The sequence below is a fragment of the Gekko japonicus genome, unplaced genomic scaffold, assembly GCF_001447785.1.
Source record: "Gekko japonicus isolate JY-2015 unplaced genomic scaffold, Gekko_japonicus_V1.1 scaffold398, whole genome shotgun sequence".
NCBI lineage: Eukaryota > Metazoa > Chordata > Lepidosauria > Squamata > Gekkonidae > Gekko > Gekko japonicus.
The window spans coordinates 1238862-1254130 of NW_015164676.1; the positions used below are offsets into that span (position 1 = coordinate 1238862).

The 15269-nt window shown below is 51.2% G+C and overlaps 1 protein-coding gene across 1 annotated transcript in view; it reads left to right on the plus strand.

Moving 5' to 3' along the window:
* FGF12 (fibroblast growth factor 12) overlaps window positions 1–15269 on the plus strand; it is a gene marked incomplete at its 5' end in the record, with an annotated part of 146516 nt that overhangs the window by 47222 nt on the left and 84025 nt on the right. The window contains one exon of the mRNA XM_015409280.1: window positions 1964–2067. Coding sequence (XP_015264766.1) covers window positions 1964–2067 — 104 coding nt within the window. The remainder of the gene's footprint in view (window positions 1–1963; window positions 2068–15269) is intronic.

Sequence of the window (15269 nt, forward strand, 5' to 3'; positions counted from 1 at the left end):
GCCGCAGGGCCCGTTTTCCCTCCCACCCCCACCCACTCCAGGGCCGACATCCGGCCGCAGGAGCCGTTTCCCCCTACCCAACCCCACTCACTCCAGGGCCGGCGACTGGAGGTGCAAGCCTCCGGCTGCCGGGTCCGTTTCCACCCCCCCACTCCAGGACCGGTCGCCTGCTCCCTTCCCCTCCCCCACCACCCACTCCCAACAGGCACTGAGGGGAATGTAGGGTTGCCAGCTCTACGGAGGGAAATACCTGGAGGTTTGGGGGGTGGATTCTGTAGAGGGCAGCATTGGGCGGGGGGCGGCGGAAGGACTCAGCAGGTATAATGTCATAGGGTCTACCCTCCTAAAGCAGTCATTTTCTCTAGGGGAACTGATCTCTGTCATCTGGAGATCAATTGTAGCAGTGGGAGATCTCCAGGTCCCACCTGGAGATTGGCAACCCTAGGGGGAAGTCAGCTGCACAGCAGGGGGTTGAAGAGAATGGTTTGATGGCTGCTGGGCCAAGATTGGCAACAATAGTTCCCCAGGAGCCCCATCGTAAATGCACCAAACAATTCCTCAAGATTTTCCAAAACACTTCTCTGTTTTGGGCTCCTGGGGAACTTTGAAGTAGCACCAAAGCTTTAAGATCTCTCCAGCTGTCACCTGGAGACTGGCAACAGCTTGTCTGGAGTGTGGGCAGCATGGCATTGTATCTGTCTGAGGTCCCCCTCTTCCTCCTCCTCAAATCCCACCCTCAGCAGGCTTCATCCCTAAAATATCCTGGAAGTTTCCAACCTGGAGTTGGCAACCCTATGTCCTGGAGTTCGAACCTGGAGTTGGCAACCATCAGCCAACGTTTATCTGCCTGTCTGTCTTTACAACCCCCCCCCACACACACACACACAGCCTCTGCCTAGGGAGCAGCTGACATCATTCTCCTCTCCCAACTGAAAATTCCAACTGCCTTGCGGGGGGGGGGTGAGTTTCAGGTGTGGAATAGAGTGTAGTCCAATCAGCTTCCATATGTAAATGACCTTGGAATGCTGGCCGGGACTGCACAAAGCAGCCAATGAACCCAGCCAGTGTCTTCCGAGTGGCAGTTTTTTCGGCCTAACACTAAAGAAGTGCATTTTAGAACTTTGGCACCCAAAACTCTTTTATTATAAGGGAGAGATTCTTTGGATTTGTATCCCGCCCTCCCCGAAGGCTCAGGGCGGCTAACAAGGGCAAATGCCAGATTATAACAATAAGAACAATATAAATACAGTAATACAAAATACTACAGTTAATTAAAATTAGTAAAAATAAGATATCGGTGCTCCAATACTCACTCTGTTTTTCTCAAACCACCTCCGTTTGTCTCACGGCTTGAGAATCCTACGGGGTCGCTGTAAGTCAGCAACTCGATGGAAGAGAAAGAAAACCTGCCGCCCAGCCCCACCTTGGCCCCCAGCACAGGGACTGGACCTCTTGAAGGCTCCGGGATGATTGGCAGGCCCTTGGGAGGCTTAGCAAATGCCGGCTCCTCTTGCACGGAGGGCACAGCATGGCCAAGAGGCCTGTTCCATGCTGTGGGGCCAAGAGATCAGCCGCCCGCCTCGGAGGGTCACTCCGCCCCTTGTTTGGTGTAACTTGGGCTCTGGCTTCCACAGAGGAAACTTGGGGGAGTGTTGGTGTGTGCCAGTGTTCCCTCTAAGCTGAGTCGGTGTGAGCCAGCTCACAGCTTTTTTATCCTCCTCCGGCTCACACATTTTCGCCTTTGCTCAGGAAGGAGGGGGCTCCAGAGCAAACTCATTTACGCAGCAGCCAAATCTCTCGCTCACAGCTTTAATGCCCAGGAGTTCACAAAGTAGGATTTTTGCTCGCAAGACTCCACAGCTTAGAGGGGACATTGGTGTGTGGCCTTGCCTCCCTGGAGGGGAGGGAGCTGAGTGACGTCTTTCCCCTTCTTGCTTAATTTCCCCCCTCTTCTCTCCCCCAGCCCTCTTCAACCTCATCCCGGTGGGCCTGCGTGTGGTGGCCATCCAGGGCGTGAAGGCGGGCCTCTACGTGGCCATGAATGCTGAGGGCTACCTCTACAGCTCAGTAAGTGCACGGCTTGTCTTTCGGGTCTTGATCCATCACGTCCGTTGGCCGAGTGTTTCTAGGCAAAGGTGACGATCCGTGTGATTTCCTGAGTATAATGTTCTGAGTGCTTCCACGCACTAAAGGCGGCCCACACGGCGTCGATGTGGGGGCGTGCTTTCTCTGTGGATATTCCTCATGTGTGGAATTGCCTCCCCAAAGAGGTGGGGGGGGCACCATCCTTGGAAACTTTCAGGAGTACACCTTAAGGCTGTTTTATTCCCTGGAACTTTGACTGGAATATGGGCCGCAGGCATTTTATTAGACTTGATTAGGTGGTGGTTTTGTGGTTTTGTTGTTGTTTGATGTTTTAATTGCATATCGCAAGCCACCCTGACTCCTGCCAAAGGCAGGATAGACATGTTTTCATACATAGGAATCTACAAACTGTTCTGACAGCAGCCAGAGTAGAGCGAAGCCAGGATCAGTTTGCCAATTGCCTACGAGCAAGTCCGACGATGGCTGAGACTTAATTTTTGCCCTGCTTCAGACAAGATGTTGGAATTGGCACATGCATGTCTGACAGCCTCTGTGTAGGTTTTTTACTTAATGGCAGAAGCAAAACTATATGCAGGAAGAAGATAACCGATAAATACCCTTCAGGGCCAGCTCTTTTCTTTTTGGGACTCTCTGGCCCTACATGATCACTGGCTGGCGACTGTGTGAGACAGAATTCTGGGCGAGATGGACCAGTGGTCTGATCCAGCAGGATACCTCTAATGCCGGGCATAAGCAGGTGCATTTCCAGTGAGCGTAGCCAAGTGCTTTCATCCCAGTCTCCTGGCTCTTATAGGGTTACTCCAGCCCAGTTTGGGGGACATGATAGAGCCAGTTGGGTGTAGTGGTTAAGTGTGCGGACTCTAATCTGGGAAAACCAGGTTTGATTCCCCACTCCTCCACTTGCACCTGCTGGGCGACCTTGGGCAAGCAATAGTTCTGATAAGAGCTGTCCTTGAAAAAGAGCAGTTTCTGTCAGCGCTCTCTCAGTCCCACCCGCCTCACAGGGTGTCTGTTGTGGGGAGGGGAAGGAAAAAGGAGTTTGTAAGCCGCTCTGAGACTCCCTTGGGTAGTGAAGGGCGGGGTATAAATCCAATCTCTTCTTCTTCGTTATAAAATGATGCATGAAGTGGAGAGACTGGACAAAGATAACTTTTTCCCCCTTTCCCAAAATACTAGAATTCGAGGGCATCCAATGAAGCCGATGGGCAGTAGGTTCAGGACAGACAAAAGGAAATACTACTTTACACTGAGAGTGATTAAAATGTGGAATTGATATAGCGATGGCTACAGGAATAAACAACTTTAAAAGGGGATTAGATGGCGTCATGGAGGACGTCTATCTGTGGCTACTAGCCATGGTGAGTAAAAGGAATCTCCACATTCGGAGGCACTAAGCCTCTGAATCCTAGAGCCCATGACAGCCGTAGTTCTGGATCTGTCCAGTAGTCCATCTAATCCAGCCTCCTGTGTCCCACACTGACCAGCCAGAAGACCCACAAGGCTTACCAGCAAGTTACAAAAAAAACCCCTTTTTTGTCCCCCCAATGTCAACACTTGGGTTCAAAGTGTTACTGCCTCTGAACATGGAGGTTCCATTTAGCCATTGACAGACCTGCTCTCCATGAATTTGTCTAATCTTCTTTTAATGTCCATTAAATTTGTGATCCTTGCTGCATCCTGAAGCAATGAGTTCCACAGGGTAATTACTCTTCGAGTGAAAGCGAATCCTGGCATGTCGCGCCCCAGGGCAGATACTGCAGAGGGTGTGCCGTCTTGAGGCCAGCATTTCGAGGGCATCTGTCACATGAAACGTGGAATGTGTTGCATTTTGATTGTGGCTTATGCCCAGGTAAAGGGCTGGAGGAGAGCTTAGACCTTCAGGGGTGCTTTGGAATGGGCCTCTGTCGATGGCTCAAAGAGACAGATTGGGGGTGGGGGGAATGTGTCGGTGTTGTTGTCTTCTGTCTGGCTTCTTAAAGCAGGGCCATTCATTTCGGGAAGGGTGCTCGTGCGTCACTTGCATCACTTGCGGCCACCTAGTTGCCGACTTCTAGTGGGGGTGTCGTGTGGCCCTCCCGGGGTTGGGCTCGGGGTGTGTATGCAATTTGGGTGCTTGCGTCGTTGGATATCCAGGGATCCTGAGCATGCAAACTGAGGATGTTCTCAGGGAACGCGATTCACAGGCTTATCCAAAGGATACAAGTGCAGTGCCGTTTGCTCTCCCAGCACGGAAATGAGGCTGAGAGCCAGTTTGCACAGATGTCCCGAGGAGGAGGAAGAGGAGGCAGAATTCTGGATTGGAACACCTGGCTGCACGTTCGGGGATGGTGGTCCTTCACGCCCCACCCCCGCCCCACCTGTAAAGAGAGTGCAGGGCAAAGTCTTTCTTCCTGACTTTCTACAACCAAAGAAGTTTTTTATTTATCTATCGGAGAGCATTTAAAATCTGAGACCCAGCTGCTGCTGTCTGAAGGAGCACAGTCTGGAACTGGACCTCCTCTTTCTGCCTCAGAGCAGTCCTGAGTGGCGGAGAAGGCCGATGGAGGGGTGGAAGGGGGCAGTGTTTAGCCGCCCATTTCCCCACGACACCCCAAATTGCAGAATTTGATTGTATCTTAAGGCTGCCTGTGCATCATATTGGTTGGGGTGTTCATGGTGAACTCACGTGCAACCTGCATATACGTGGTGTGTGTGTGAATCTCTTTGTAAGCCGGAGTCGACGTGCAAGCACACTTGACCAGTGAAACTGCGGTCCAGAATAGGGTTGTGTTGGGATTCTGAGATTCAAGATCGATGGTCGTTTTGCAAAGAGCCACATTAGTAAAAGAAAAATATCTTTACTACAAAACAAAATAAAACACGGGTAAGGTACTTTGGATAAAAGAAATAAAATGAAAAGGTTACATACTTGCAGTTACTTTCAGTACTAAATGCTAACAGCTACATCTTTCTATCTGTGTTGGCTTTTAGAGGAGCACTTCCTGTCTGATTCACACAAAGAGCCATAAACCTTGTGAATACATGAATGCTAGATCAAAGCAGTGATAAACGTTAGTGTGGTTTGTGTGGTATGTAGGTCTCATAAATGCCAATAAGAATGTTGTTTGTTATTGTAATGAATTGTTTTGAAAAATGAATAAAAAGAGAGTTAAAAAAAAATAAAGCATTTCCACAAACAAGTTGTTAGGTGACCAATACAAAGGTTACAGGTCACTTCATTAGGGTAAACAACTCCCACAAACTTTCCCGACGTAGATTCGTTATGTACGTCCTGTTTGCCAACAAAAAACATTTGTAATGACTGAAGTGTAAGCAACTTGAAACGCCAACAGGTTGCCAGCCTCCAGGTGGGGCCTGGAGATCTCCGGCTTTTACAGCTCATCTCCAGCTGACAGAGATCAGCTCCCCTGGAGGAAATGGCTGCTTTGAAGTGTGGACTCTGCGGCACTGTGCCCTGCTGAGGCCCCTCCCTTCCCCAGACCCCACCCTCTCCCGGATCCACCCCCCAAAGTCTCCAGGTATTTTCCAGCCCAGACCTGGCAACCCTATTCTAGAATGTGGCTAAATGTGGGGTTTCCATCACGTCTTGTGTGGTGCACATATTGAACTTAACCTGAGAGTTACTGAATGCACATTTGAAGAAAAACGGACTGTGCTGTACAAAGCATCCTCTAGGGATATGACTCTCTTGTGTTTCCCCTTCAGCTTCCTATTCTCCTCATTTTTGTAAAGTTCCCTCTTTGGAAAGCAAATGTTACAGTTTTGGACTTGGGGGGGGGGGGAAACTTTCCATTGACCTGAATGCTGAACTTGATAGCATGGTGGGTCAGTGTTCCCAACTGATGAAACAGCCTCTACATCTCTCACCAGGTGTTGAGACCGGCTCAGAACCAAGATCACTAGTCCTCCAGATGGCTCTGTGACCAACTGTTCCAGTGCGCGGTCATCTACGATGTCTTGGAATCTTATTTCTACAGCATAACGCCTCCACATGTTTACGCAGTCAATGTGAGGGTAGTTGTAGTCTCCCAGTATAACAACATTGTCTGCTTTAGTCACCTTTCCTTCTCCATCTCATGAACAGCCTCAAGGGTTTGATCAGGTGGGCGATAGTGCACCCCTATGCTCAGGTAACTCTTAGAACCCAGTATTTCTACCTATATCGCTCCTGCTGGGGAGTTAATTCCCCTGATGTTTTCTAACTTACTTGATTCTATGCAACATCTCCCCCAACCTGTCCCTTCCTGTCCGGCCAATAGACCTTATACCCAGGGATGACTGTGTCCCGTAGATCTCCCCCATTCCACCATGCTTCTGAAACACCTCCTATATCTAAATTGTCATTGAGCACCAAGCACTCCAGCTCCCCCATCTGGGCTTGGAGACTTCTAGCATGGGCATGTAGACACATACAAAGTTTTTCTCTCCCCAGTAACCCTCACCTCCCTCGGCCCCTCAGTCTCCACACGTGGCCCTCGGTCACCATCCTGCCCTCACTCTCAAATTCTGTTAGGCTCCTCTCAATATTGCCCTTAGTGTTTACTCAGTCACCCCTTTAGACTGACTTGTCTTGAACCAGAAGCTCCCCAGCTTCCGTCAGCTTTCCCCTTGGGAGCAGATTAAAAGCTTTAGTTTCCCGGGTTGTGTGGCTGTGGTCTTGGCATTGTAGGACCTGATGTTTCGCCAGCAGCTGTGACTGGCATCCTCAGAGGTATGACAGAGAAAGAGGGAGTATTCTCTGTGTGTCAAGGTGAGGAGAAGGAAAATGGTAGGCAGGTGATTTATATCTACTCAGGAAGGTGAGATAGGGCTAAGTCATTATTAGTAGGAGTTCCCCAGGTGCCATCAGGAGGTCCATCAGTGGGGCCAGAACTCCAGAAGCCCTCCCACTATTGACCCCCCCCCCGAAGCACCAAGACTACAGAGCATCACTTGCCCCAGACCGAGAGTTCCTATCTATACCTTGTGGATAATAGCCACCGATGGCCCTCTGCTCCATATGCTTATCCAAAAGAACATAAGAGAAGCCAATGTTGAATCAGGCCAATGGCCCATCCAGTCCAACACTCTGTGTCACACAGTGGCCAAAAACACCAGGTGCCATCAGGAGGTCCAGCAGTGGGGCCAGGGCACTAGAAGCCCCTCCGACTAGTGACCCCCCCAAGCACCAAGAATACAGAGCATCCCTTGCCCCAGACATAAGAACATAAGAGAAGCCACTGCTGGATCAGGACAATGGCCCCTCCAGTCCAACACTCTGTGTCACACAGTGGCCAGGTGTCCTCAGGAGGTCCAGCAGTGGAGCCAGGACATCAGAAGCCCTCCCACTGTCCCCCGTCCCCCTCGGGCACCAGGAATACAGAGCATCCCTTGCCCCAGACCCAGAGTCCCTATCTGGACCTTGTGGCTAATAGCCACTGATGGACCTCTGCTCCATATGCTTATCTAGTTCCCTCTTGAAGGTCCCCAGGCTTGTGACTGCCACCACTTCCTGTAGCAGTGAACTCCATGTGTTAATCACTCTTTGGGTGAAGAAGGACTTCCTTCTGTCTGTTCTAACCCGACCGCTCAGCAGTTTCCTTGAGTGCCCACAAGGAGTTCTTGTCTTGTGAGAAAGGGAGAAAAGTTCTTCTTTCTCTGCCTGCTCTATCCCATAACCTTATCTATCTGTTGGGTGATAGTGAGATATTGAAAAATGGTATTTAGCAGAGATAAGATAGTCCAGGAGAGCCAAAGTAAGATAATTCAGACTGAGAGTCCCTGTGTGATTAAAATATAAAGTTTTTACTAAATTCTAGCATGGGAAGAGTAACTGGGATGAAAATAACAACAGAGCATAATCGGCTACATCCTTACTCTACAAAGACAAAACTAGAAGAGAGAGATTATGGCTACTCTTCTTCTTCTTCAGAACACCAAACAAAGACGGGAAGAGAAGCCATAAAATGCTAATACACCTTGACACTTTAGGCCCAATCAGATTCCTAGATCAGGGAGAAAATTCCCGGGCTTTCTACAGCTAAAGAACATTGGTTACATGAGAAACATGTGACTTCCTGTGAGTAACATAAACAAACATTTAACCCCGGATATACTGAGTGTTTTCAACTTGTAATACCCAACACTATCCCTGCTCTATGCCATAATCTTGTAAACCTCAATCATGTCACCCCTCAGCCGTCATTTCTCCAAGCGAAAGAGCCCCAAGCGCTTTAACCTTTCTTCATAGGGAAAGTGTTCCAACCCTTTTATCATTCTAGTTGCCCTTTTCTGCGCTTTCCCCAATGCTATAATATCCTTTTTGAGATGTTGTGACCAGAACTGTACACAGTACTCCAAATGAGGTCACACCATCGATTTATACAGGGGCATGATTATTTTGGACTGGCAACCCTAGTCCAGATGGAACATTCCTGAGTCCCTCTGCCTCTCCTCACAGGGGTTTTTGGTCTCCAGGCTGCTGAATATCCTTGGTCACTCTCCTCTGCACCTGCTCCGTCCTTTTTGAAGGGAGGCCTCTTGGCATCTCCCCCACCCCACCCCGATCGTTGCTAACGCGGGCTCTTCAAGCCAGAGGTTGCTGCTGCTTGCTCAGCCTGAAATAACAGTGCGGCTCAGGGAGAGAGATAATTCAGACCACACATTCTGAAATTCCGGGAAACACCCCTGGATGCTTCCAGTCCAAATGTATTACTGGATCCGTTTTCCCACGGATTTGCGGTTCCTTGCGGCTTATCTCTGGCTCTAAACTCCTTTTCAGTAGGCGAGCTGTAGTTGAATTAATTAGTGAGTTTGGTAAAGGAAGAGTGGCCTCTACAGCATTCAGCGTCTTTGCTCTCTTTTCGGAGGGAGTGGTGCGGATTTGGGAACCACAGCCAATTGTGTGAAATCTGTGCGTTTGTGTGTATTTTGCTTCTGCAGTTATTTATTTTTTAAAGGAAGGGAGATGATTTTCCTTCTCTTAAAGCCCGAAATAATATTTTAGAAGATGAAAGCACCAAGCAGGCCGTGTCCCGTGAAGGGGGCTGCACAGCTCCACGCAGCCTCTGCTCCATCGCTCTGCATAGTGACAGATGAGCTTCTGGGACCCAGCTGTCTGCTGGCAGAGGGCTTTCCCCTCTCCGATCCCTTTGCCTTTGCCTCCGCCTCTCCAGGCTTCCTACAGAGTCACTGTCTGTCATTCAAGGTCGTTGGCTGGAATTGGGCTTCTGACACTGCCTTTTGTGTGGCTCAGTCGCAGAGCCTCCGCTTGGCATGCAGAAGGTGCCAGGCTCAATCCCTGGCATCTCCAGTTAAAAGTGCCAGGCAGCAGGTGGTGCGACTGAGTGGGAGAGGAGCCATGGCTCACCGGCAGAGAGAGAAGAAGAGAGAGAGGGGTTGGATTTATACCCCATGGCCCTTCACTACCCGAAGGAGTCTCAGAGCGGCTGACAAACTCCTTCCCCTTCCCCTCCCCACAACAGACACCCTGTGAGGCAGGTGGGGCTGAGAGAGCTCTGACAGAAACTGCTCTTTTTCACGAAGAAGAAGAAGAGAGTGGATTTATACCCTGCCCTTCACTACCCAAAGGAGTCTCAGAGCGGCTTACAAACTCCTTTCCCTTCCCCTCCCCACAACAGCCATCCTGCGAGGCGGGTGGGGCTGAGAGAGCTCTGACAGGAACTGCTCTTTTTCAAGAACAGCTCTTATCAGAACTATGGCTTGCCCAAGGTCATCCAGCCAGGTGCAAGTGGAGGAGGAAGAAGAAGAAGAAGAGATTGGATTTAAACAGACACCCTGTGAGGCAGGTAGGGCTGAGAGAGCTCTGACAGAAACTGTTCTTTTTCACGAAGAAGAAGAAGAAGAGGAGATTGGATTTATACCCCATGGCCCTCCACTACCCAAAGGAGTCTCAGAGCGGCTGACAATCTCCTTTCTCTTCCCCTCCCCACAACAGACACCCTGGGAGCAGTGTTCCCTCTTAGCTGAGTTAGTGTGAGTTAGCTCACAGTTTTTCAGCCTCCAGCTCACACATTTTTGTCTTAGCTCAGGAAGGAAGGCTTCAGAACAAACTAATGTATGCAGTAGCCACATTTTCCCCTCGCAACTTTAATGGCAGTAGCTCACAGAGTAGAATTTTTGTTCACAAGACTCCTCAGCTTAGAAGGAGCACTGCCTGTGAGGTAGGCGGGGCTGAGAGAGTTCTTTCCAGAACTGCCCTTGCGAGAAGAGCTCTGAGAGAATTTGTGACTGGCCCAAGGTCATCCAGCGGCTGCATGCGGAGAAGGAGTGGGGAATCCAACCCAGTTCTCCCAGATTAGAGTCGGTGTTCTTAACCACTACACCTAACTGCCTCTTTTTATAGTCCACCTTTCTCACATGGACTGAAGGCGATTACACAGAGTGAGTCGATGCAATCAGTGAGGTGGGACATCCAGTAAGCAATGCAGTTGGAGTTAGGGTTGTAGAACCAGCCAAAAGTCTAAAAACAGAAGCAAAGCAGGAATATTAACGGCACAAAAATTACATGGTAGGATCTTATGTCCAGTAAGCGATGCAGATCACAGCCCCCAATAATTTTCCCCCATAAGTTTGTGAACTGTTTTGTACAGTGCAACCCTATTATGTGTGCAGAAAAGCTCTCTCGAATAATTCGGTTTTTCATCGTTTCCAGAAAGCCGGGAGAGCGGGCGCCTTCCTGACCTCCTTGGGGAGGCCAGCCCACAAGGCAGGGTCCAGAACAGAGAAGCCACCTGTACGGGCAGCTGGTGCTTTTGCCCATTTGCAGGTTGGCCCCCACAGAACGCCCTGCTCAGATGAGTGGAGCTGTTGTGGGCGTGCACAGGGGGAGAGGCGGTCCCACAGGTAATGAGGGTCCAAGGCCATGAAGGGTTTCACATGTGATAGCCGGTACCTTAAACTGAGCCCGGTCACTGATGGGCTCACTGGCTTGACAGCAGCACATGTGAAAGGGATCTGGGTGTTCTGGTTGATCACAAGCTAAACATGAGCCTGCAGTGCGATGTGACTGCGAAGAAGGCTAACGCAATCTTAGGGTGCATTCACAGAAGCCTTGTGTCCAGATCACGGGAGGTGGTAGTTCCGCTCTATTCTGCTATGGTCAGGCCTCATCTGGAGTCCTGTGTCCAGTTTGGGGCACCACATTTTAGGGAGGATGCTGACAAGCTTGAGCGTGTCCAGAAGAGGGCGACCAGGATGGTGAGAGGGTTGGAATCCAAGTCTTACGAGGAAAGGCTGAAAGAGTTGGGTCTGTTTAGCCTGGGAAAAAGAAGGCTTAGAGGGGACACGATTGCAGTCTTCAAGTATCTGAAGGGCTGTCATGTAGGAGATGGAGCAGATCTCTTCTCTCTTGCTCCGGATTGCAAGACTAGATCAAACGGGTGGGAATTACAAGGGAGTCGAAACCGGCTAAATATTAAGAGAAACTTCCTGACTGTAAGGGTGGTTGAGCAGTGGAACGGACTGCCTCGGAAGGTGACGTGTGCTCCTTCGCTGGACGTTTTCAAGTGGATGCTGGATGACCATCTTCCGGGTATGTTGTAGGGCCATCTTTCGGCTCTGCTCCTGCAGAGTGCAGGGGGTTGGACTAGATGACCTGCAAGGTCCCTTCCAAGTCTCACATTCTATGATTCTATAATGGGTGGAAATTACAAGGGAGTCGTTACCGGCTGTATATCAGGAGAAACTTCCTAACTGTGAGAGTGGTTGAGCAGTGGGACAGACTGCCTCGGGAGGTGGAGGGTGCTCCTTCGGTGGACGTGTTCAAGCGGAGGCTGGACGACCCTCTTTCGGGTATGTTGCAGGGCTACCTTTCGGCTCTGCTCCCGCAGAGTGCAGGGGGCTGGACTAGATGACCTGCAAGGTCCCTTCCAACATTCTATGATTCCTCTATGGACCAGATGCAAACGTTGTACGTGGTGATGAGAATGACGATGTGGACCAAACTATCCCTTCCCCCGATCGATGCCTCCCAGCCTTGAGAAGGCACGCTGGTAAACGAGGGCACGGGGGTGTCCTGGAGGGTCCCACCTGGGTTCTGAGGGGTCAAGGCTTGGCAGAGACACCGGGTCCCTCCCCCCTGCCGCCCAGTGATGCTTCAGGGCTCTGGGATCCAGTCTTTAAAAGGAGACATTCTAGGCCAAATGGCTGGTGCCCCCTGCCCATCTTTTCCTCTTTGCTGGGATGCTCTTCCTCTGTTTCGCTCTGGCCAGCCGTCCTCCTGGAAGAAGAAGAAAATAATCTGTCACGTTCCCAATTTAAGAACTTTATTTCTCGACAATGCAGATGGGGAGCGAGGCAAATGAGAGCTTTGCATGTTTCCTCCTTCCCTTCACCCCCGTCTTTATCTGGCAGCGAAAGCAGTCTTTCTGAATGTTAATTGCTGCCGGGATTGTGCGTACGGAGGGCATAAAACTCCGCCAAGTGCCAGCCGTGGCATTTTGCAGCGCCATTCGGAGTCTGGTGTCTCTGCTGATAGGTATTTGGGAGGCAGAATTACCTGCTGTAACTGTGGCATGTCTGTAAACACTCCGTTGGTAGCTGAACTTTAAGCAACAGCAGTTGCATAATGGATCGGAGGGAAGCCTGGGCCCTTTCCCCCTGCCTCTTCTCTCCAGAGACGGGAACTGCCACTTTACACAACAGTGGACTAAAATGTGGGATTTGCTGTCAGAGAATGTCGTGATGGCCACAGGCATAGACGAGAGATTTCGTGGAGGGGAGGTCTATCGGTGGCCATTAGCCATAGGGACTGAAGAGAACCTCCTCATTCAGAGGCACTAAACCTCTGAATCCCAGAGCCAGGAGGCAATATCAGGGGAGGTTGTTGACCCTCCAGAGGAACTGATCAGCCTCTGTGTGAGACAGGTTGCTGGACTAGAGGGATCCTCACTGGTCTGATCCAGCAGGGCTCTTCTGATGTCCTTATGGAGGCCTCGGCCTCTCTGCCCTGTTGCTGGCCCTCCAGAGGAATTGGTTGGCCAGCGTGTGAGACAGGATGCTGGACTAGAGGGACCCTCCCTGGTCTAACCCAGCAGGGCTCTTCTGATGTTCTTATGAAGGCCTCAGCCTCTGTACCCTGTTGTTGGCTCTCCAGAGGAACTGGTTGACCACCATGTGAGACATGATGCTGGACTGGAAGGACCTCTGGTCTGATCCAGCAGGGCTCTTCTGATGTTCTTAGGAAGGCCTGGGCCTCTCTGCCCTGTTGTTGGCCCTCCAGAGGAACTGGTTGGCCACTGTGTGAGACAGGATGCTGGACTAGATGGACCTTTACTGGCCTGATCCAGCAGGGCTCTTCTGATGTTCTAAGATAAATTTTGGAAAGCAGGGGCGTCCTCAGTCCTTGGGTGTGGGGAGGGGGGCTTGCATAAGGGCAGTTTTGCTTGTGAAAAATGGCCGTTCACTTCAAGCAGAGAGCAGCTTCTGGGGATGCTGGGGGCGGGGGGAACAGTAAAATGAATGTGGTTAGAAGCCTTTTCAGGCCAGGAGAGCCGCAACCTTTAATGGACACTGAAGAGTCCCTGGCACAGGGAAGAGGTTTGTCCGTTCCTCCAGCTGGGCCTTCTGGTTTGGAGAGGGGCCTCCTCAGCTCTTGGCCCTCTTTCCTTCCTTCCCCTGCCAGGGTTTTGGCTCTCCTCCCTGCTTGGAGGCAACGGAGCTCTCGGGAGATGTGGAGGCTTCCCTCTCCGCCAGGCTCTCCAGCTCTGCCCCAGATATTTGTGCCGCCACGTTAAAAGCTTTTTGGAGTGCAGAAACCACTCTCTTGATGCAAATGCGAAGCGGCAGGAAGAGGGGCGCCTGCCCCGCCTGCCTCCTGAGGAAAGTGCGGCTTTCCCCTTTCGAGGAGCGGAAGGCCGCGTGCAGGATGCATTATTGATAGAGCTGTGTGGGCATCGGGGCTGGGTGCGCGGGTCCCCCCGCACCTCCCGCTCCAGACCCCGCTGGGAAGTTGCTGCAATTGGTGCAAAACGCAGCTGCTTCGGGCTTCTGGAGGTGAGATTCTGTGCTAGGTTGTTGCAGGTGAGAGCGCTGACAAGGGCAGAGCTGATCCGAGCGCCGCAGGAGGTGGAGACGGAGACAGGGGTGAGATGCAGGGCCTGCAGAGGGAGGCAGGAACCGCTTTGCTTGGCTGGCATGCACGGGAACAGCAGCAAAGGAAGGGGAGAGGGTGGCTTTGGCCTTGAGCAGAAGGCTGCCCTGCCCAGAACAGAGGGGGAATCTTCACAGAGCTGAGGTTCTGGAGGCACATTCGGTACCATACCGGAGTCTGGGAGTCTCTGGTGGAAGATTCGGGTCCAGATCCCTTCTGTGGGCAGAAGAAAAAGAAGCGGAGGAGGAGGAGATTGAATTTATACCCCACCCTTCACTACCTAAGGGAGTCTCAGAGCAGCTTAAAGGTAAAGGTAAAGGTTAGCTTGCTCGAAAGCCAGTCTAGTCCAACTCTAGGGTTGCGGTGCTCATCTCCGTTTCTAAGCCGAAGAGCCAGCGCTGTCTGAAGACGTTTCCGTGGTCATGTGGCCAGCATGACTAGACACCAAGGCGCACGGAACGCTGTTACCTTCCCACCGAAGTGGTACCTATTTATCTACTTGCAATTTCTTGCTTTCAAACTGCTAGGTTGGCAGGAGCTGGAACTAGAGACAGCAACTTGGGTCTTGAACTGCTGAACTACTGACCTTCCACAGCCTGCAGTTCAGCGTCTTAACCACTTGAGCCACCGCAGCTCCACCAGAGCAGCTTACAAACTCCTTTTTCCTTCCCCTCCCCACCACAGACACCCTGGGAGGCAGGTGGGGCTGCGAGAGCTCTGGCAGGAACTGCTCTTTTTCAAGAACAGCTCTGACAGAACTGTGGCTTGCCCAAGGTCATCCAGCAGTTGCGAGTGGAGGAGTGGGGAATCAAACCTGGTTCTCCCAGATTAGAGTCCGGGCACCAAACTGGCAACTGCTGGGAGCTCCGTGACCTCCTGCAGTTTTTTCAAGGATAAGCAGCCGCTCGGGGCTCCCTCCCCTTGTTCCCCCAAACTCAACCGGCCCCGCTGAGTTCCTCTTTGCTCCATGAGAAAAACACACCGGCTCCATGCTGTTTTCACATTTCACATCCCACCTCACCCCCCCCCCCATGCATTTTCTAGCTCACTTCACCCTTTGCAAGCCTTTTTT